General features: G+C 36.4%; 1 protein-coding gene across 1 annotated transcript; it reads left to right on the plus strand.

Annotated features, from left to right (window-relative positions):
• Positions 1–22,804: 22,804 nt before the first annotated feature.
• LOC102407188 (olfactory receptor 6C4-like) lies at positions 22,805–23,743 on the plus strand. The gene has a single exon (XM_006049892.3). It carries the CDS (start codon positions 22,805–22,807, stop codon positions 23,741–23,743), a length of 939 nt encoding a protein of 312 aa, XP_006049954.3.
• Positions 23,744–24,031: the final 288 nt, after the last annotated feature.

The raw sequence follows: 24,031 nt of genomic DNA on the forward strand, positions 1-24,031 counted from the left end.
GATGGGAAAAGTTATGGAGGGTAAATGAAAATATCTGCCACAAACCACTGCATATTCTGCATTTAATGTGATGCAAAGACTATCATGTAATGTGTTTTAAGTGAATTTTTAAAAGATAATGAAAGGTAGAGATTTGTAGTTGCCAAAAATTCATGGTGCAAATCCTTTATAAGTGTGGTGGGTTTAAATGAGGTTACTTAAAAAAATTACCTTAGTTTTAATATTTGTTAACATGCTTCTGGACTTCTTTGATCATTGGCGAAATCTGCTATTAATTTGGATTAATCAGCTATTTGTTGTTGCTGTTGTTCAGTTGTTGTGTCTGACTCCTTGTGACCCCATGAATCCAGGCCTCCCTGTCCTTCACTGTATTCCAGAAGTTGCTCAAATTCATGTCCATTGAATTGGTGACACTGTCTAATCGTCTCATCCTCTGCTGTTCCCTTCTCCTTTTGCCTTCAATCTTTCCCAGCATAAGGATCTTTTCCAATGAGTTGGCTCTTCATATCATAGCCAAAGTATTGGAGCTTCAGCTTCAGCATCAGGCCTTCCAATGAATATTCAGGATTGATTTCCTTTAGGATTGACTGGTTTGATGTCTTTGGAGTCTCAGGGAGTCTTAAGAGTTCTCCAGCACCACAATCAGCTATTATAATTTAAACAACAATCTTTGCTTGACAATATTGTAAGTGAAAAAGAGTAAAGTTAGTAAGAGCTAACATGATTTTTCAAGTCACTGCCTTTAAAAAATGCACCTGCAACAAGCCAAGAGATAGATTTTCTTTTGCTTTTATTTTTTGTAAAAGAAAAATTAGGGTCAGAAAATTAATTTGAAAAGGCAAAGAGTTATGCAGAGGTGGTCTTGAGAATTTGAATTCATACTCTTTTGAATTTGAAGTCCAATATCTTAACCTCTTAAAAGTCTCTAGTCACATTTTCATCATGATAAAGTCCCCACTTACGTGGTAATTTGGCCTTTCAGGCATCAAAGCACCTTAAGACAGCATAGAAGAACAAAATAAATAATTTAATTTTTGAAAAATCTCATATTTCCACTAGCATAAGAATATATTGACTTTGAATATTCAATTTATATATAATGATATCAGTTGCTCTAAGTCTTTGTTAGCCAGTGGTATTTTTTTTTTAATTTTACAATTTTTTCTTTAAGCAATAATGACTCTCAATCATTCTTTGTCAATTTTCAAGAAAATTTAAAAGTCATCTCAAATTTCCAACTTGTGTTGACTATTTTAGTTTAATTGTGATTCGCTGAAGTTTGTATCCATTGAATGTAATGGGAATTTGGGGCAGGAAATATCAGTTCCTTTAAATATTTGTCTTTCAGTGGCCTTCTAATTTTTTAAGCCTAACTCAAATATTTTAAAATTAATGTTACTAAGTTCAGTGACCCTCTGGCAAGACTCTATTGCAGTGGTTTCCTACTAGCTTTGTGTGACTCAGAAGTAAATTTTGAGATTGTTAAATCTATTGAGTAGTGCATGTGTATGTATTTAATAAACTAGTGTAATCAAATATAGAGAAGAATAAAATAAGCAATATAGTAAAAGAACTTATGAGAGCACCTGATACATGGTAAACACTATCTGGTTGTTTGATAATATTATTGTTGCTGCTGCTGCTGCTGCTAAGTCGCTTCAGTCCTGTCCGACTCTGTGCAACTCCGTAGACGGCAGCCCACCAGGCTCCGCTGTCTCTGGGATTCTCCAGGCAAGAACACTGAAGTGGGCTGCCATTTCTTTCTCCAGGGCATGAAAGTGAAAAGTGAAAGTGAAGTCGCTCAGCGACACAGCAACTAACAGAAAATATGGGGTGGACCCCACATATTATAGGGTATGTTTTAGTTATGCATATATTCCCTTCTGATTGAAATGCAAATTAATTTCTTCTATAAGATGAAAGCAAAAATGTTCATAAATCATATACCTATTGCATATTCTGTGTGGTTGATAGTCTACAAGTTTTTACAGAGAATTTATAATTATTATGTTTCAAATAGTTTTATTAAAATTGATAAAAGTTGCTTAACTGCAAGATCTTCATGGAGATGTTTTAAAAAACCTTTCAGCCTCAATTTACAAGTTGATTTTTTTCTGTTTTTATAAATTTGTATTTATTTATTTTGGCTGCACTGGGTCTTTGCTGCTACTCTTGGGCTTTCTCTAGTTGCATGAAGTGGGGATTGTTCTTCCTCGTGGTGCATGGGCTTCTCATTGTGATGGTTTCACTTGTTGACCTCTGTGGGCTCTAGAGGAGCCATGGAGCATGGGCTCAGTTGCTCTACAGGATGTTGAATCTTCCTGGACCAGGGATGGAACCACATGTTCCCTGCATTGGCAGGCAAATTCTTATCCATTGAGCCACCAGGGGCATTCTTTAAAATTCCAAAAGCTAATTACCGAAGTCATTATTATATCTAGAGTTATGACTGAAAAGATTCTACAGTTATGATTGAAAAGATTGATTTGATGAGTTTTTCCTCTCAAACCAGTGGTGTCTAACATTTTCTTTACTAACAGTGATTCAGGATTTGTGGTAGTGGTTCATTCTCTCAGTTGTGTCTGACTCTTGCAACCCCTTGGATTGTAACCCACCAGGCTCCTCTGTCCATGAGATTTCCCAGGCAAGAAAGGGGTTGCCATTTTCTTCTCCAGTGGAATCTTCCCAACCCAGGAATCGAACCAGGTCTCCTGAATTGCAGGTGGATTCTTTACCGACTGAGCTACAAAGGAAGCCCCAGGGTTTACTTTGGGCCATATATTTTAATCATTGTTACTATGATGATATCATTGAGATTTTTGCAGAAAACTTTTTCCATAGAGTCCTTCCTTTGTTTTCAGTTTCATAGATGGCTTTCAAATATATGTCCCCACATTGCTATTTACAAGCAATTCTGGAAATATTTGCTTTAAATGTCCTTAAGTTTGAGTATTAGAGGGTGTCCTCCAATGCCAAACCTGGTACACATAAGAAAAGAATTAGCTAGATTGGTTAGTTTGCATAGTATCCAATCCTGTTACATATATGGGAGCAGAGGTAAGAAGAAAAAGTGATCAAACATATTTCATACTTCAGTATATCTTAAAAAGTTTGTGTGGTTTATTTCAGTGGTACTCTAGTGAAATTAATGAATCCAATCCAATGTATATCATAGTTTATATTTTAATGTGAAATAAATAAAACTGTCCTAAAGGAATTTTAGATTTGGTTAAGAGGTATGACTTAAGAACAATTAGCTAGTAAAAATACAACTATATAATGATGACATAAAGCAAAATTCTTAACCTCCATAGTGAATATTACAATAACAAATACATGCACATTTATAAACTTATTATAAATACTGATAGTGAGTTCTGTGAAAGTTTAGGTAGTATAGAGAATTAAATGTATGTAACATGGTGATTCACTGTGAAATAAAACCTACAGACTTGATAGATAATCACTAATTTGAATTCTGAACCCAATACCGAGTAAGTATTTATCTTCCATGAATTTTCATTTCTGTCCATGTTTTTGGCAAAGTCATTTGAGCTTTTATTGTGCTATTACAATTTAATATATCCAGAAAGGAGGGGGCAGGAGTTATCTATGGATCACTTAGCCTCTGGACTCCACATTTTATGATTCTAAGGGCATGGAAGAAACCCTCTACCATGGAGAAGAGATGAAGGCCGGATAGACCATGTTTTACCAGATTCCCTTATGGCTAGTTTGAACATAAGTAACTTAAGCTCAGTTAATCATATTTTGAATTGCAATTTAACCGTGTAAAGAGATAGGACAGTGGGGATTCACATGAAGCCAGTGGCTCCCAGCGTCCAGGAACAAAGGAGACCACAGTGACTATGGCAGGTCCCCGTGTCCAGTACTCGGGGTGCAAGCTTAAGCCATGGCATTCAGATGATAGTTGTGCCACAGCAGGATACTTACACAACTGATTCTGGAGTATAAATTTAAATTTCACAACAACCCTGCTTTTTCTTACATTTTCCTTTCCATTTCTATGCAGTAGGCTTCTAAATATGTTTTGAATATTTCTCCTATGTAAATTATCAAAAGTCAGTTTATTTTTTAAAAATGAAAAATTCTAATGAATAAAAAATCAAACAATTCAGGAAGCAAATGTCATTTGATTGAATTAATTTATAAGTTCCATCAAAATATCTTACACAGAAGCCTATGGAATGAACATTTTGTAATGAGAGGCAAAATTTTTTGCATATATATGTAACAGTCATATATAAGAGAATTTGATTTCTCTTAAGCACTTTTGATAGCATATATATGATCACTCTTGTGGACTGACTTGTGTCCCCCAAAAGATATGCTGAAGTCCTACCTTATTTGGAAATAGAGTATTTATAATCAGATGAAGATGAGGCTATAATGGATTGAAAGTGAAAGTCACTCAGTCGTGTCTGACTCTTTGCAACCCCATGGACAATACAGTCCATGAAATTCTCTAGGCCAGAATACTGGAGTGGGCAGTCTTTCCCTTCTCCAGGGATTCTTCCCAACCCAGGGATTGAACCTAAGTCTCCTGCTTTGCAGGCAGATTCTTTACCAGCTGAGCCACAAGGGAAGCTCTAATGGATTAGAGTGGGTGATAAATCCAATGACTAGTGTCATTACATAAGGAAAGATTTAGAGACACAGAGATATACAGACCTGTAGGAAACAGCCATGTGAAGATGGAGGCAGGAGCTGAAGAGATGTAGCTATATGCCAGGAACACCGGGATTGTTGGCAAGTTCCCATCCTGCTCACAGTTTGGTTTCAGACTGCTTGCCTCCTGATCTGTGAGAGAGTAAATTTCAATTATTTTAAGCCACTTCTTTTGTGGTAATTTGATTGCAAAAGCCCTAGGATGTACTAATACACATCACACTTTTGAAGTAATTAGGTAATTCCTCATTAACTGTGTGGTGATGAATAGACAGGTGGTCATATTATTTAGAATGTGATTCTTCATCTCCATTGGAGAAATGCCTGTTTTTTCCATCCTTTGAATCTAATCCAGACCTGTGACTTGCTCTTGTGAAAAGAATGTGACTAAAGAAATGTGCTAAAGTGTAGGAGTCAAGAAACCAAGCACACGTGCTCTATCTCTTGGACCATGTGATTCTCACGAGACACAAGACAAGGCTGCTGCTGCTGCTAAGTCGCTTCAGTCGTGTCTGACCCTGTGCGACCCCATGGACTGCAGCCTACCAGGCTTCTCCATCCATGGGATTCTCCAGGCAAGAACACTGGAGTAACCTGCTGCAAAAAGAAACATATACTTAAGCAGAGCTCCTTCATCCCAACTGAAGCATTCTAGATCAGCTTATAGCCAACTGATTTGCCCAAATGTGGGAAAATCCAGGCCATATTAGCAGAACCTCCTAGCTGGACCATAGACTCATGAGAAATAACAGAAGTTTGTTGTTTTCAGACACTAAGTTTAGGAAAGATTTGTTATATAGAAATGACAAAGTGATAAAAGATGCATAACTAATTTCAGATAATGAAATTAAGAAAACATTTGTCAGACTCACCCATAACTACCACTGAAATTGTTTGTGCTTTGCAGCATGGTACAGAGAAGCTATAAATATTAGCCATTTATAGCCACTGTGTGTGCATGCACGCTCAGTGGCTTCAATCATGTCCAACTCTTTGTGACTCTATGGACTATGGCCGACCAGGCTCCTCTGTCCATGGGATTCTCCAGTCAAGCGTACTGAAGTGAGTTGCCATGACCTCCTCCAGGGGATCTTCTCCCACCAGGGATTGAACCCAGGTCTCCTGCATTGCAGGTGGATTCTTTACTGCTGAGCCACCAGGGAAGCCCTCAGAGCCACTGTAGCAGAGCCTATTTCCTATACTAACCTTAATACTACGCACCTGATTTATTGAAATCTACCTCCCTTCATCTGTCTGTCTCTCTGAATATTAACTCCATCTTCAAGCTTCAAATATTTTTTCTGTCTTCTACTTGGACTCTTTTACAATCTGAGTCTGACTTTACATTAATCATGGCATGAACCATAGCTTTAGTTAGGAAATACAACAATCTCAATAACCCACAAGTACTACTGTTCTTCAGTTCAGTTCAGTCGCTTAGTAGTGTCTGACTCTTTTTTGACCCCATGAAGCGCAGCATGCCAGGCCTTCTTGTCCATCACCAACTCCCAGAGTCCACCCAAACCCATGTCCATTGAGACAGTGATGCCATCCAACCATCTCATCCTCTCTTGTCCCCTTCTGCTCTGATTCTTAGTATAGTCTATATTGTAAATTACTTTTTAGCAAATAAAATACTCATTTACTGAGGTTTATAATAAAAATTGATTGATAATAATCATAGATAGTATTAGTGTTAGTCACTATATACTATATATTTAAAAACTGTAGATAAAATAAAGGGAACACATGTATACCTGTGGCAGATTCATTTTGATATATGGCAAAACCAATACAATATTGTAAAGTTAAATAAAATTAAATTAAAAAAAAAAAGAAAATAAGGGTTGCACTCTGATATTGGGTATTCATGGAAAATATGCAAATAAACAGAATATCAAAACATCTTCCTTTATGCTTATTATATATATTTGGAGAAATTAGAGTTGGCAGTTGATAAAAATAGGTCCTCTATCCATTTCTTTCTGAATAACACTTAACTGCACAGTTGCAAAGTTGATAGTTCCCTGATAGCTCAGTTGATAAAGAATCCACCTGCAATACAAGAGACCCTGGCTGGATTCCTGGGTTGGGAAGATCCACTGGAGAAGCAATAGGCTACTCACTCCACTGTTCTTGGGCTTCCCTTGTACCTCAGCTGGTAAAGAATCTGCCTGCAATGTGGGAGACTGGGGTTCAATCCCTGTGTTGGGAAGATCCCCTGGAGAAGGTAAAGACTGCCCACTCCAGTGTTCTGGCATGGAGAATTCCATGGACATCCATGGAGTCACAAAGATTCGGACATGACTGAGCAAATTTCACTTTCACTTTCACTTTTCCTAGTGAACCTATCTATTATGTGAAAGCTGGCTCAGAATAGAATAATATTAGAGCTTAACACTTATATAGCACTGAGTATGTGCTTATATATCCCAGTAAACTAAAGTAAATGTTAATATAATCTCCATTTTACAGATGAGGAAACTGCAGCATAGATGTTAGAAATGTAATTGTTATTTTCTTACTCATTTTTTTATGGCAAATTCACCTATCAATCATTTCCTTGACCCACCTTTCACCCCAAACCCTATGACCTTATCTTCTTTCATGAGTGATATCAAGCTCTCTTATTAAATAAATTTAGTTTGTTCTCTAAAAAGCAACAATGTTCAGTTCAGTTCAGTCGCTTAGTCGTGTCGGACTCTGAAACCCCATGAACTGCAGCACGCTAGGCCTCCCTGTCCATCACCAATTCCCGGAATTCACTCAAACTAACGTCCATCGAGTCGGTGGTGCCATCCAGCCATCTCATCCTCTGTCATCCCCTTCTCCTCCTGCCCCCAAATACCTCCCAGCGTCAGGGTCTTTTTTTTTTTTTTTTTTTAACTTTACAATGTTGTATTGGTTTTGCCATATATCAAAATGAATCCACCACAGGTATACATGTTTTCCCATCCTGAACCCTCCTCCCTCCTCCCTCCCCGTACCATCCCTCTGGGTCGTCCCAGTGCACCAGCCCCAAGCATCCAGAGTCTTTTCCAAAGAGTCAACTCTTTGCATGAGGTGGCCAAAGTACTAGAGTTTCAGCTTTAGCATTAGTCCTTCCAAAGAACATCCAGGGCTGATCTCCTTTAGAATGGACTGGTTGGATTTCCTTGCAGTCCAGGGACTCTCAAGAGTCTTCTCCAACACCACAGTTCAAAGGCATCAATTCTTCAGTGCTCAGCTTTCTTCACAGTCCAACTCTCACTCCATACATGATCACTGGAAAAACCATAGCCTTGACTAGACGGACCTTTGTTGGCAAAGTAATGTCCAATGTTAGCTAGTGAAAATAACAATTGTTTTCAACCCTCATCCTGCTACAGTTATGGGAAGTGGTATGGAAGGTATCCTGAGGCATAGCTTGTACTTGAGAATGTCCACATCATGATCAGAGGGCTGTAGGTTTGCTAGTTTGATGTGCTAAAATGTTTGAAGTTAATTATTGGCAAAAAAAAAAAAAAAAGATTTGAAATATGTGTTTATGCCATAGTGCAGAAGAATTGGATGCCAGCTATTATATTAGAAATAGTGTGTGGTTAATGGGGTGGTTTTCAAAAAAAGATAATTACAACATTAAAAGGAGAGAGATGTGAATATGTGAACATTAAATGTGGCACAAATGTGAACTTTAAAATGGGAGAAATGTGGTGCAAAACACAGGCTTGATTCAGGCAGACCAATTAGGATATTACTGTAGCAGGTGGCACTAGTGGTAAAGAGCTGGCCTGCCAATGCAGGAGACACAGGAGATTCAGGTTTGATTCCTGGGTTGGGAAGATCCCCTGGAAAAGTAAATGGCAACACACTTCAGTAATCTTGCCTGGACAATCCCACAGACAAAGGAGCCTGGTGTGCTACAGTCCATAGGGTCACAAAGTCATACACGGCTGAAGTGACTTAGCACACACGTAGCACAGCAAGTGTGTGATTTCAACTCCAGGTTATAGTAATAGGGGAAGACTGAAAATAAAAAGAAGAGTTAAAAAGAAATCACAAATAAGTTATTTGATAATTCCTTGACTTTACAAGGCAAGAGAAAAAGAATAACAAGTGTATTTTCAGGCTAGGAAAATAGTGGAGTTAGTAACAGATTATAGGCTTCTCTACAGGGATTTGGAGAACAGAAGATAGGCAACAGTTGGAAGGACAACACATATGATGAGGCTTCTAATCATGAAATTTTGTATCCATTAATATCTTTATATAAAGCTAACCTACTTCTTTGGATACATATATGTGCTGTGCTAAGTCACTTCAGCTGTGTCCAACTGTTTGTGACCCTATGGACTGCAGCCTGCCAGGATCCTCTGTCCATGGGATTCTCGAGGAAAGAATACTGAGGTGGGTTGCCATGCCCTCCTCCAGGGGATCCTTCTGACCCAGGGATTGAACCCACATTTCTTATGTCTCCTTCATTGACAGTGGTGTTCTTTATTATTAGTGCCAATATATGCATGCATACTCATATATATATATATACATACATACTTGTGACTTTTTCTTTGAATGCATAATATAAACTCTGTGCTGCAGGATTTTTCCCTTGTTCCATTCTCATATTTATTACTGTTGTTCATGAATTGGAAGACTCAATACTGTTATGTCAGTTCAACCAAAAATTGTTTCAATGAAATTCCAATAAAAATACCTAGGAATAAACTTAACCAAGGAAGTGGTTCCTATACTATACTTTGAGAACTGTAAAAAATTGATGAAGGTATTTGAAAATGATAAAAGAAGGAAAGATATCTTGTGTTCTTGGATTGGAAGCATGAATAGTTTTAAGATACAATAGTTATTAGACTACCCAAACAGTCTAAAGATTTAATGCAACTGTATCGAAATACCCCTGACATTTTCCCCAAAACTAGAATTTATACTCCTAAAATTTATATGGAACCACAGAAGATCTCAAATTGCTATATTAATCTTTAGGAAAACAACAACAACAACAACAACAAGAAGCATAACCGTCCCAGACTTTAGACTACATTAATTAAAGCAGTATGGTGGGAGTTTCCTGGTAGTCCAGTGGTTGGGACACAGCACTTTCACTGCAGGGGCCTGGGTTTGGTCCCTGGTTGGGGAACTAAGATCTGTAAGCTGCTTGGCACAGGCCAAAAAAAGAGAGAGAGAGAGAGAGAGGAGAGAGAGAGAGAGAGAGAGAGAGAGAGAGAGAAAGAGAGAGAAAGTATTGCACTGGAACAAAAGAAAAAAAAAAAAAAAGACACAGAGATTAATGGCACAGAATACAGAGTCCAGAAATAAATCCATACATTTATGGTCAATTAATCTGTAATAAAGGAGGCAAGAATATACAGTGGGCAGCTACATGTAAAAGAATGAGATTAGAACATTTCCTCACACCATATACAAAAATAAACTGAAAATGATGGGTTAAAGACCTAAATGTAAGTCCTGAAACCATAAAACTCCTAGAAGAGAACATAGGCAGAATACTTTTATGTAAGTTGTAGCATAGCTTTTTTGATCTGTCTCCTGAGATACGTGTAGTGCAATATTCATAAGTTCAGTTCAGTTCAGTCGCTCAGTAGGGTCTGACTCTTTGCAAACCCATGAATTGCAGCACGCCAGGCCTCCCTGTCCATCACCACCTCCCAGAGTTCACTCAAACTCACATCCATGGAGTCGGTGATGCTATCCAGCCATCTCATCCTCTGTCATCCCCTTCTCCTCCTGCCCCCAATCCCTCCCAGCATCAGAGTCTTTTCCAATGAGTCAACTCTTCCCATGAGGTGGCCAAAGTACTGGAGTTTCAGTTTTAGCATCATTCCTTCCAAAGAACACCCAGGACTGATCTCTTTTAGAATGGACTGGCTGGATCTCCTTGCAGTCCAAGGGATTCTCAAGGGTCTTCTCCAACCCCACAGTTCAAAAGCATCAATTCTTCGGTGCTCAGCTTTCTTCACAGTCCAACTCTCACATCCATACATGACTACTGGAAAAAACATAGCCTTGACTAGATGGACCTTTGTTGGCAAAGTAATGTCTCTGCTTTTGAATATGCTATCTAGGTTGGTCATAACTTTCCTTCCAAGGAGTAAGTGTCTTTTAATATCATGGCTGCAATCACCATCTGCAGTGATTTTGGAACCCCAAAATCAAGTGACACTGTTTCCACTGTTTCCCCATTTATTTCCCATGAAGTGATGGGACCTGATGCCATGATCTTCATTTTCTGAATGTTGAGCTTTAAGCCAACTTTTTCACTCTCCTCTTTCACTTTCATCAAGAGGTTTTTTAGTTCCTCTTCACTTTCTGCCATAAGGGTGGTATCATCTGCATATCTGAGGTTATTTATATTTCTCCCAGCAATCTTGATTACAGCTTGTGCATCTTCTAGCCCAGTATTTCTTATGATGTACTCTGCATATAAGTTAAATAAGCAGGGTGACAATATACAGCCTTGACGTACTCCTTTTCCTATTTGGAACCAGTCTGTTGTTCCATGTCCAGTTCTAACTGTTGCTTCCTGACCTGCATAGAGGTTTCTCAAGAGGCAGATCAGGTAGTCTGGTATTCCCATCTCTCAGAGTTTTCCACAGTTTATTGTGATCCACACAGTTAAAGGCTTTGGCATAGTCAATAAAGCAGAAATAGATGTTTTTCTGGAACTCTCTTGCTTTTTCGATGATCCAGCAGATGTTGGCAGTTTGATATCTGGTTCCTCTGACTTTTATAAAACCAGCTTGAACATCTGGAAGTTCACGGTTCATGTATTGCTGAAGCCTAGTTTGGAGAATTTTGAGCATTACTTTACTAGCATGTGAGATGAGTGCAATTGTGTGGTAGTTTGAGCATTCTTTGGCATTGCATTTCTTTGGGATTGGAATAAAAACTGACCTTTTCCATATATATACCCACACAATAAAATATTACTCAGCTGTAAAAAAAAAGAATGGTCATTTGCAACAATGAAGGTGGGCTTAGAAACTTCTATAGAATTTCCTAGAATTCTGCCATTTGCAACAATGCAGATGGGCCTAGAACTTACTATACTTAGTGAAATTAATCAGACAAAGACAAACTCTGTACATTACCTCTTATATAAGGAATCTAAAAGTAAAATTAATGTATTTAGCAAAACAGAAATAGGCTTATAGATGTAGAGAATAAACTAGTGGTTACCCATTGGGAAAAGGAAGGGAAGAGGCACAAGATAGGGTTATAGGCATAAGACATACAAACGACTATGTATAGAATAGGTAAGCAGCAAGGATATATTGCAGGACAAAGGGAAACATAGTCATTCTTATGCAATAAATTTAAATTTGTAATCTATAAAAAGGTTGAATTACAATGTTTTACAACTGAAACTATTACAATTTTCTAAATCAACTACGCATGCATGCTAAGTCATTTTAGTCATGTCCAATTCTTTGCAACCATATGGACTATAGCCCACTATAGCTAGTCCATGGGTTTCTCCAGGCAAGAATACTGGTGTCAGTTGCCTTGTCCTCTTCCAAGGGATCTTCCTGACCCAGGGATCGAACCCACATCTCTTACAAATCCTGCACTGGCTGGCGGGTTCTTTGCCATGAAAGCCACCTGGGGAGCCCAAAATACACGTGTTAAGTTGCTTCAGTTGAGTCCAACTCTGCAAACCCATGTACTGTAGCCCTCCAGGCTCCTCTGTCTGTCGGATTCTGCAGGCAAGAATACTGGAGTGGGTCCCCATGCCCTCCTCCAGGGGATCTTCCCAACTGAAGGATCAAACCCATGTCTCTTATGTCTCCTGAATTTGCAGGCAGGTTCTTTACCATTAGAGCCACCTCATCAGACCCAAATCAATTATCAGATCAGATCAGATCAGTCCCTCAGTCGTGTCCGACTCTTTGCGACCCCATGAATCGCAGCACGCCAGGCCTCCCTGTCCATCACCAACTCCCGGAGTTCACTCAGACTCACCTCCATCGAGTCGGTGAAGCCATCCAGCCATCTCATCCTCTGTTGTCCCCTTCTCCTCCTGCCCCCAATCCCTCCCAGCATCAGAGTCTTTTCCAATGAGTCAACTCTTCACATGAGGTGGCCAAAGTACTGGAGTTTCAGCTTTAGCAGCATTCCTTCCAAAGAAGTCCCAGGGCTGATCTCCTTCAGAATGGACTGGTTGGATCTCCTTGCAGTCCAAGGGACTCTCAAGAGTCTTCTCCAACACCACAGTTCAAAAGCATCAATTCTTCAGCGCTCAGCCTTCTTCACAGTCCAACTCTCACATCCATACATGACCACAGGAAAAACCATAGCCTTGACTAGACGAACCTTTGTTGGCAAAGTAATGTCTCTGCTTTTGAATATGCTATCTAGGTCGGTCATAACTTTCCTTACCTTTTTATAAAAAATTAACTTGTATTGGATCATAGGTTTAAATGTAAGTGTTCAAACTATAAAACTTTGAAAGAAAACAAAGGATATTTCTATTTTGGAGAAATCTTAGTGATACTCATTTGGCAAAGCACAAAATGAGGAAAGCTCTTAAAGCACAAAAATGTAGGAAAGAAAACCCATATAAATTGGACTTTAAAAACAAAAATTTACTGTTCAGAAGACATTATCATGAAAGTGAAATGTTAGGCCAAAACTGAAGAAAATGGTTGTTAAATAGATCAAGGACTTCTTTCTAAAATATATGAATAACTTTTACAACTTAATAATAAGACAAACAATATAAATGGGCAGAAGATTTAAACAGACACCTCACAGAAAAACATAATAAAAATTATTTATTATGTAACCATAATAAATAATCACATAGAAAAAATTTTGACATCTTATTCATTAGAAAAATATAAATTAAAATCACACTTAGATACCATTACAAACCCAATAGAATGACTAAAAATGAAAATGAATGACCGTACCTAATTTTAGTGTGGATGTGGGTTAAATGAAACTCCTACACAAAGTTGTGGAGAATATAAAATATTATGACCCTTTTGGAAACAGTTTTGTGGATTCTTTAAAAAGTTAAACAGTCATTTTACGTTCAGGTATTTGCCCAAGAGAAATTAAAGCATCTCTGTATACAAAACTTGTAAAATTATTCATAATAGTTTCATTTGTGAAATGAAAATGTCCTTAAAATGCCCAAATGCATGTTATGTAAGAAAATATTAAAGAAATAATGGTATAAACATAAAGTGGAATAAAATTCAGAAGTAGAAAGAAACAATTGATTCACAAAATGACATGAAAGCCTCAACTGTGCTGTGTAGAGGAAATTAGACAAAATTTATGATGCAGTTCAGTTTAGTCACTCAGTCAAGTCCGACTCTTCGCAAACCCCTGGACTGTAGCATGCCAGGTTTCCCTATCTATCACCAACTCCTGGAGATTGCTCAAATTCATGTCCATTGAGTCAGTGATACCATACAACCACCTCATCCTCTGTCACCCCTTTCTCGTGCCTTCAATCTTTCCTAGCATCAGGGTCTTTTCCAAGTCAGTTCTTCTCATCAGGTGGCCAAAGTATTGGAGCTTCAGCTTCAGCTTGTTTTTTCTTTTTTGATACGGAAAGCCTACCCTCAAATTCATATGTAACTTCAAAGGATCCCAAATAGCCAAAAAACAATCATATAAAAGAAGAACAAAGCTGGAAGTCTCACACTTTTCGGTTTCAGAACATACTACAAAGCCATAATAATCAAAAACAGTTGTAGTACTGGCATAAAAGATAGACATAGAAGCCAATGGGACAGAAAAGGGATCCCAGAAATAAACCCTTGTGTATACGGTCAACTGATTTTCTAAGGTGCCAAGACAGTCTTTTCAAGAAATGGTACCAGAAAAACTGGATAGCCACATGCAACAGAATGAATTTGGCCTCATACCTCATACTGTGTACAAAACTTAACTCAAAATGGTTCAAAGACATAAATTTCAGAACTAAATACATAATTACATTTACATAAAATTTTAGAAAATATGCATTAATTTATAGTTATAACAATAAGTTAGTTGTGTGGGAATGAGTAGAATACCTGGAAAAAATTAAAAAGGAGTGTGAGGAAATTTAGTGTTCCGTAGATACATTCATTATCTTGATCATGGTGGTGTTTGCACAGATATAATCTGAAAACTTAATCAATTTGTATATCTTAAATATGTGAAATTTATTATAAATCAATTATACCTCAGTAAAACAGTAATTTAGAAATCTAACTGGGCTTAAATTTAGAAGCTATAATGCTATATGCCCTTCTGCACAACACACACACACACACACACACACCATAAAAAAAAAAAATGGTAGTTGCCCAAAACGTCCTTAGGTATACAGAGAAGATAGTAAATATGTCTTATATAGGATATTACATAGCATATTCATGTTGAAGCAGAATTTTAAACAGAAAAGAGATTCAATGAAAGAGATGTGCAAAAAATGTTTGGCAGCATCCATGTGACATCTACTGAAAGAAAGGGCCAAGAGAACACGGAAAGATGAGTTATCATTTGAGCAATTCACTTGTTATTTCACAATACTAGATTTAGTGCTAAAGAAGTCATATGAAGAGATAATATATAAAAAGAGGAAAGTATGTTATTTATGCATAGATTAATCAAGGGAAGTTCAAGAGTGAAACTGACAATTGCCTGAGAAAATATTGAAATCATTACATTAGGATGTGTGTGAGAATATTGTGCAGGCAAGCAATAAATTGCTATCTGAAAGAAGTTCAAATTGCATAAAATTTTTTAATATTTCTATTTTGTATATAGAAATTTTTCATTGATTACAATCATTTTTTAAATTTTATATTTAATTAAATTTATTTATTTTAATTAGAAGCTAATTACTTTACAATATTGTATGGTTTTGCCATACATCAACATGAATCCACCACGGGTGTACACGTGTTCCCAATCCTGAACCCCCCTCCCACCTCCCTCCCCATACCATCTCTCTGGGTCATCCCAGTGCACCAGCCCCAAGCTTCCTGTATCCTGCATTGAACCTGGGTTGGTGATTCATTTCTTATATGATATTATACATGTTTCAATGCCATTCTCCCAAATCATCCTCCCGTCCCTCTCCCACAGAGTCCATAAGACTGTTCTATACATCAGTGTCTCTTTTGCTGTCTCGTATACAGGGTTATCATTACCATCTTTCTAAATTCCATATATATGCCTTAGTATACTGTATTGGTGTTTTTCTTTCTGGCTTACTTGACTCTATAATCGGCTCCAGTTTCATCCACCTCATTAGAACTGATTCAAATGTATTCTTCTTAATGGCTGAGTAATATTCCATTGTGTATATGTACCACAGCTTTCTTATCCATTCATCTGCTGATGGGCATCTAGGTTGTTTCCATGTCCTGGCTATTATAAACAATGCTGCGATGAACATTGGGGTACACTTGTCTCTTTCAATTCTGGTTTCCTCGGTGTGTATGCCCAGCAGTGGGATTGCTGGGTCATATGGCAGTTCTATTTCCAGTTTTTTAAGGAATCTCCACACTGTTCTCCATAGTGGCTGTACTAGTTTGCATTCCCACCAACAGTGTAAGAGGGTTCCCTTTTCTCCACACCCTCTCCAGCATTTATTGCTTGTAGACTTTTGGATTGCAGCCATTCTGATTGGTGTGGAATGGTACCTGATTGTGGTTTTGATTTGCATTTCTCTGATAATGAGTGATGTTGAGCATCTTTTCATTTGTTTTTTAACCATCTGTATGTCATCTTTGGAGAAATGTCTAGTTTTTTGGCCCATTTTTTGATTGGGTTGCTTATTTTTCTGGAATTGAGCTGCAGGAGTTGCTTGTATATTTTTGAGATTAGTTGTTTGTCAGTTGCTTCATTTGTTATTATTTTCTCCCATTCTGAAGGCTGTCTTTTCACCTTGCTTATATTTTTTTGTTGTTGTTGTGCAGAAGCTTTGAATTTTAATTATATCCCATTTGTTTATTTTTGCTTTTATTTCCAATATTCTGGGAGGTGGGTCATAGAGGATCCTGCTGTGATTTTTGCCTATGTTCTCCTCTAAGAGTTTTATAGTTTCTGGTCTTACGTTTAGATCTTTAATCCATTTTGAGTTTATTTTGTGTATGGTGTTAGGAAGTGTTCTAGTTTCATTCTTTTACAAGTGGTTGACCAGTTTTCCCAGCATCACTTGTTAAAGAGATTGTATTTTCTCCATTGTATATTCTTGATTCCTTTGTCAAAGATAAGGTGTCCATAGGTGCATGGGTTTATCTCTGGGTGATTACAATCATTTTGAGTCATGGATATATTTAGTATGACAGAGGATGAGATGGCTGGATGGTATCACTGACTCGATGGACATGAGTCTGAGTGAACTCCGGGAGTTGGTGATGGACAGGAAGGCCTGGCGTGCTGCGATTCATGGGCCTGCAAAGAGTCGGACACAACTGAGCAACTGAACTGAACTGAACTGATGCTTTATCCATCTATAGGTATTTGTGTGTGTGTATATATATATATATATATATATATATATATATATATATCTCATATGTAAGATGCTTACTCCTTGGAAGGAAAGTTATGACCAACCTAGATAGCATATTCAAAAGCAGACATTACTTTGCCAACAAAGGTCCGTCTAGTCAAGGCTATAGTTTTTCCTGTGGTCATGTATGGATGTGAGAGTTGGACTGTGAAGAAGGCTGAGCACCGAAGAATTGATGCTTTTGAACTGTGGTGTTGGAGAAGACTCTTGAGAGTCCCTTGGACTGCAAGGAGATCCAACCAGTCCATTCTGAAGGAGATCAGCTCTGGGATTTCTTTGGAAGGAACGCTGCTAAAGCTGAAACTCCAGTACTTTGGCCACCTCATGTGAAGAGTTGACTCATTGGAAAAGACTCTGATGCTGGGAGTGATTGGGGGCAGGAGGAGAAGGGGACAACAGAGGATGAGATGGCTGGATGGCATCACTGACTCGATGGACGTGAGTCTCAGTGAACTCTGGGAATTGGTGATGAACAGGGAGGCCTGGCATGCTGCAATTCATGGGGTCGCAAAGAGTCAGACACGACTGAGCCACTGATATGATATGATCTGATCTGATTTCATACAGTATTTATTTTATAAACCTGATTATTTTTAAACATATGCTTAGTTGAATATACTTATCATTAAATTGAATTTATACTGAAGATATACACATGTATATTGGTGATTAGAAGAATCATCTATATAATTCTTTAATTATAATTAATCAATTAATTTATAAAAAATTGAATGGAGTTAGGAATATAATCATAAAGGTGACATTTTATTTAACTGTTAATGCTGACATTCCATTTCATTTTTCTTGCACTCATTTTGCTTATAAAAATATTGGTTTTTTTAGCTGTTTGTATGTGTTTTCACATGATTCAATTAGAAATATTTCTCAGAATGATTTTTTAGACAGAGATGATGAATTTCTCTTATTATTCCTTAAATAGGAAATGTTAGAGTGAAATATATTTTCTTAAGTGAATACTTCAAAGGTCCTTTCAGATCAGTATATTTAAAATACTCGATATAAACCTAATATTTCTTTGAAGTTTTCTGTTTTTAATCTGTCAACCTTATTTTTTTCTATGTTGGAGTATCTTTGCGTTGATTTAGAGAAAATGAATTTTTTAATTATTTTTTAAATTATTATTATTATTATTTTTTACAATATTGTATTGGTTTTGCCATACATCAACATACATCCTCCATGGGAGTACACGTGTTCCCTATCCTGAATCCCCCTGATCTCTCATGAAAAGTTAAAGTAATATGACATGCTAGAATAGCTCAAAACTAGAAAAAACTGATATGAAATAAGATTCAGGTAAAAAGAAGATGCAATTCACATATATTAATAGAATTTTAAATATGTACTGGTCACTTTCATAACACCTAGTGACTTACGACCTAGCATTAATAAAAGTCCTTCACTTAATGAAGCTTACATTTTAGTGACGATGATATGCAATAAGCATGAAAGCAAATAAAAAATAATAGAATTTAGAAGTGATGTTAACAATAAAAAAAATACTCTGTATTAAATACCAAGCAAGCTAAGATATCTGGTCCCATCACTTCATGGTAAATAGATGGGGAAACAGTGGAAACAGTGTCAGGCTTTATTTTTCTGGGCTCCAAAATCACTGCAGATGGTGACTGCAGCCATGAAATTAAAAGATGCTTACTCCTTGGAAGGAAAGTTATGACCAACCTAGATAGCATATTCAAAAGCAAAGACATTACTTTGCCAACAAAGGTCCGTCTAGTCAAGGCTATGGTTTTTCATGTATGGTCGGACACAACTGAACAACTGAACTGAATCAAACTGAAGGTGTCAGACATGACTGAGTAGTGACTATCCTGTGTAGTATGGTCAGGGAGGTTTCTGTGAGGCATGCCCACTTCTGAGATCTGTGTGACGTGAGGGAACTCCAGTCTTGTGATGGCTGGAGAAAGAATGCAGAAAGTTAGATGAGCATCGAGTTGGTAATGCTTTTACGTGACCAGGAAACAGCAATATATACACTCAGAGCAAAGTGAATATGAAAAAGAGTGGTAGATAATTTCTAAGATCAATGAAATTGTAGGGAAGATTTGGCAGGGGGTTGCAGCCTGGGTATATGCTCTACATGATGCTGCTGCTAAGTCACTTCAGTCGTGTTCGACTCTGTGCAACCCCATAGATGGCAGCCCACCAGGCTCCTCTGTCCCTGGGCTTCTCCAGGCGAGAATACTGGAGTGGGTTGCCATTTCCTTCTCCAATGCACAGGACCACCGTGTTCTTCTCCTACCTTCTAATTTTCCTACCTTTATTAGGAGAGAAAATCAGGCTCTTGCTGAGGGTTTTGAAGCAGACACATTCTCATGGTCCAGGGAGGATTTCCCAGTGGGTTCTAAAACTTTATATTCTCTCTTTCAGCCACAGAAGGAGCTGATTTGGAGTGAAGGTAGAACTGATTTATCTATTTGAGGTAGAAGAGGGCTGATGACTGCTGCATTTAACTAGAGATGTGTCTCATTATTGTTTTGTTTGTATACCTTTCATGTGTACTTGTTGACATAACTGCACATACCTTCTTTTTCATAAACTTTTGATTGACTTAAGTAAAGGTAAATTTTTTCAAAGCATTATATTTTAACAGCAAAAGGTATTTTCAAGCCAAAAAAATGTTATGCTACGCTCACAGAATTAGAGCTTGAAGTGGTAAAATACATAACTTTTTTCCTGTTTTTCAACTATTTCAATTCGTACTTTTCATGGATTGAGTTTTCTTAACTTTCCTCCTGAATGTAATCAAGAACAAAGGGATAGAGGTTTCTAATGCTTAGGGTCCACTGCAGAAAGAGACATAGCCTAAACATGAGGGTTATATGTAATTCATTGTGAAGGGATTCAAAACTAATGATATCTAGAAAAGTCTGAGAAAGTTTATCAACATCTTTTCAACTACAAATAAACCTTATCTTTAAAAAAAATCAGTATCTTAGCAGGATACCTTTTAATGACAAATGTATCTTTTACTAAATAAATCTTGTTTGAATGAAATATTTGTTATTTGATAATATATAGATGTAATTTTATATATGAGTATATATATTCTTTTTCTGGGAATAAAGCTGTTTAATCTTAAAGGATTGTCATCTTTTATTATGTTAAAATGTTTGCTATAAAATTTTCTTCTTATATAAAATTATCATTTTGTTCATCTTTTATTTAATAGATGAGATCACTTATATAAAAGTGTTTTTGCTGAATTTTTAAAATCTTTTATTCATTCAAAAAAGTGTTTATATTACATGGGAATTATTTACAAAGTTTTTATTTTGTCAAAGATGCTAAACAATGAAAATTTCAGAATATTGTTGCTTAGTGAATGTAATTGATTGATTAATGAATTTCTAAAGTAGAATTTTGAAACTTAATAGTTAGGACCTCAAACAAGTAGATTAACATTGATATATTCAAATTATATGATACACTAGATATTTTTATGTAGAAAGGAGAAAATCACTACTAACTGTTCAAATCTCAAGATTTATTTCAGGTAGTTGTGGCAATATTACAGTTTAATGAGCTAGCTTTTGATAGTGGAAGTACTGTCCTAATATGTCTCTGAATATAAAATATTTCTGTAAAATTCATTATTTGTGCATAATTTTTAATTTCTCACACTCATTTATCTGTACTCATTACAAAGTAGTCAAGATAATATATTCTGACATAGATAACCATAATCAATTAACATTTAAATTTATATTATTGGTACATTTATCTCATTATTAACATAACAGGATTTTTAATACACTAATACTGTATAACTGCATAGCATGTTATAACTTCATGTTAATACATTAATATAGAGGTAGTTAACAAAAGAGACAATTCTGTACAAAAGTGCAAATTGGTTATAGTTATAATATCAGGAGACATGAATCTTCAAATTTTCCAGACATAATTCTATCATACAATAAATCTCCCCCAGCAAAGTTACCCTTTTATGTGTATCAAATATTTCTGGAATTTTTACCTTAATAAGGATGTAATGTGTTACTACCACTGCCTTATTGCATATCATCATATGAACATATGTCAACATAAGTAGTGAAACAATAGCTAAATGAAAAAGAAACCTCATAATATTTTGCATAGGAAAATCATTCTTATAGTAACATTTTTTCATGTCTGATTATGGAAACTATTAAAAGAAAAATCTGAGAAACTGTATGCATAAACTTAATTGGAGTTTTGATTTGCATAAAGCTGTATAGTATTCAATTAAATAGGTCTATGAATGAACTGTAGGCTGCCAGGCTCCTCCGTTCATGGGATTTTCCAGGCAAGAATACTAGAATGGGTTGCCATTTCCTTCTCCATGGGATCTTCCCAGACCAGGAATTGAACCTGCATCTCTTACATCCCCTGCATTAACAGGTGGGTTCTTTACAACTAGTGCCACCTGGGAAGCCCCATGAATCTAAAGAGAAGTAAAAAAAAAAAAAAAATTTGCATTGAAATTTTTAACAAATCTGTGCAATTTTCTAGCCTCTCTAAAAAAGATATAAAGAAAACTGGAGCCTGTTCTTGTGGGCTATAGGTTTATGTAAAAGTTGGATAAAGTATACATATTTGATATAATTAGAAAATAATTTGACTTTATGACCCAGTGTTACTTTCTGATAAATTTTTATAAAGAAGAAGAGAAACAATTATTGCTAATTGCATTTGTCAGATAAAATTGTATGGAAAGCAGAGCTTGAACTGACTTTTAAAGAACTGCAATAGGTTGATGGGCAGATTCTGCTAATAGCAAGAAAGCACAATATTTCTTTAAATTTAATATTTCACCAAGGACACATTAATCCATATATCTATATTAAATGGTGATGTCATTTATTGAACACTGATGACAGAGAAACTGTCAGTATTGTAAGTTCCAAACACTTCTGAATTAAAATAAAAATCTATCCACTCTTTGAACTTCAGTAGATGCACAGAACTATTGTTCAAAATGAGAAATCTGAAATAAGAGAAAAGGCAAAAACAGCAAAAAAAAAAGTGAGCAAGTCCAATTTTATTCCAAGAGTTCATACCTTGGATTATATATATTTGTTGGCTAACAAACTGAGTTAAAAGGCTAATTAAGAAATCCCAATTAAAATCTCCTCTCTAAATTTTCCTTATATTTGTGTGTGTATGTGTGACAGCATCCAACAGTTTAGAGAAGAAAGTTAGAATAGAAAGAATACAAAGGAAAGTGCAAACAAGTGGGAAAATGATGAAAAACAAATATTGATTCATTTTAAAAGAAACAATTGAAAATGTCGCTAAGAAGCAGTACCTTTGTTATTTATGAATCAAAATAGGAAAATGTGTAAATTGTTTCATTAAAAGATCTGACTTTGAAAAAAGTAAGGGGAAGAGAAAGATTCTGAGTTTTAAATTTTACTTCTAATTGTTTTGAGTTTGATTTTATTTTTCAATAAAACCTGGTAAATTTTATTTTTCAATAAAACCTGGTAAATTTTATTCCAACCATTATCATTATTATTTTATTCTTCCTGAATTTGTCAGAAGTTAACTATGGGAAACCAAACATCCGTGATAGAGTTCATCCTTCTTGGTCTGACAAGTGATGCCAAGCTTCAAGCTGTGCTTTTCCTTTTTCTGCTGTTAACATATGTCTTAAGTATCATGGGAAACTTGACAATCATCATTCTGACCCTGCTGGACCATCGCCTTCAGACTCCTATGTATTTCTTCCTCCGGAATTTCTCTGTTTTGGAAGTATCTTTTACCTCTGTCTTTGTTCCCAAAATGTTAGTCAGTATTGGAACTGGAGACAAGACTATCTCCTTTGCTGGTTGTTTCACTCAGTATTTTTTTGCCATCCTTCTGGGAGCAACCGAATTTTACCTTTTAGCTGCCATGTCCTTTGATCGCTATGTTGCCATTTGCAAACCGCTACATTACACAACTCTAATGAGCAGAAGACTCTGCATTCAACTTGTCCTTTGTTCCTGGTTCTCTGGCTTTTTAGTTGTCATTGTGCCCCATGTAATGACTCTCCAGCTGCCTTTCTGCACCTCCAACGTCATCAATCATTATTGCTGTGACTATACGGTACTGTTGCATTTATCCTGTTCAGACACACGTTTCATAGAAGTGATTGAGTTTGTCCTTGCTGCTGTTACTCTCATCTTCACCTTGATGCTGGTGATTCTTTCCTATACATACATTATCAGGACAATTCTGAGAATCCCGTCTGCTCAACAAAGAAAAAAAGCTTTTTCTACATGTTCTTCTCACATGATTGTGGTCTCACTTTCTTATGGAAGCTGTATCTTCATGTATATAAATCCCTCTGTGGAGGATGCCTCAACTTTTAATAAGGGAGTGGCTGTTTTAAATACCTCAGTTGCCCCTCTCTTGAACCCTTTCATCTATACATTAAGGAACAAGCAAGTGAAAATAGCCTTCAGACATTTGGTCAGTAAGATAATAACCTTTTCAAGAAAGTAAAACTATCTGAGTTTCATTATTATATAATAAATGTTTGGAAGACCATAGATGTACATTATCTTAATTTAAAAATATTTTCTATGTTGTTAATATTCCTATTCAATCACTGGAACAGTATAACTACTTGTTTAATTAGCCTATTTTATCATCTCTTTATGTTCTTAAAACTTAATACATGTGTGTGTGTGTGTGTGTGTGTGTGTGTGTGTATGTGTATGTGTCCTCTAATGCTTGCATTCTTGTTTATTCATCTGTATTTCACTTAAAAGAAAAAAAGATTTGACAAAA

Source organism: Bubalus bubalis, chromosome 4 (assembly GCF_019923935.1).
Source record: "Bubalus bubalis isolate 160015118507 breed Murrah chromosome 4, NDDB_SH_1, whole genome shotgun sequence".
NCBI classification, from domain to species: domain Eukaryota; kingdom Metazoa; phylum Chordata; class Mammalia; order Artiodactyla; family Bovidae; genus Bubalus; species Bubalus bubalis.

Coding starts and splice junctions, on each gene's coding strand:
- LOC102407188 (XM_006049892.3), top strand. CDS start 22,805: ATGGGAAACCAAACATCCGTGATAGAGTTCATCCTTCTTGGTCTGACA.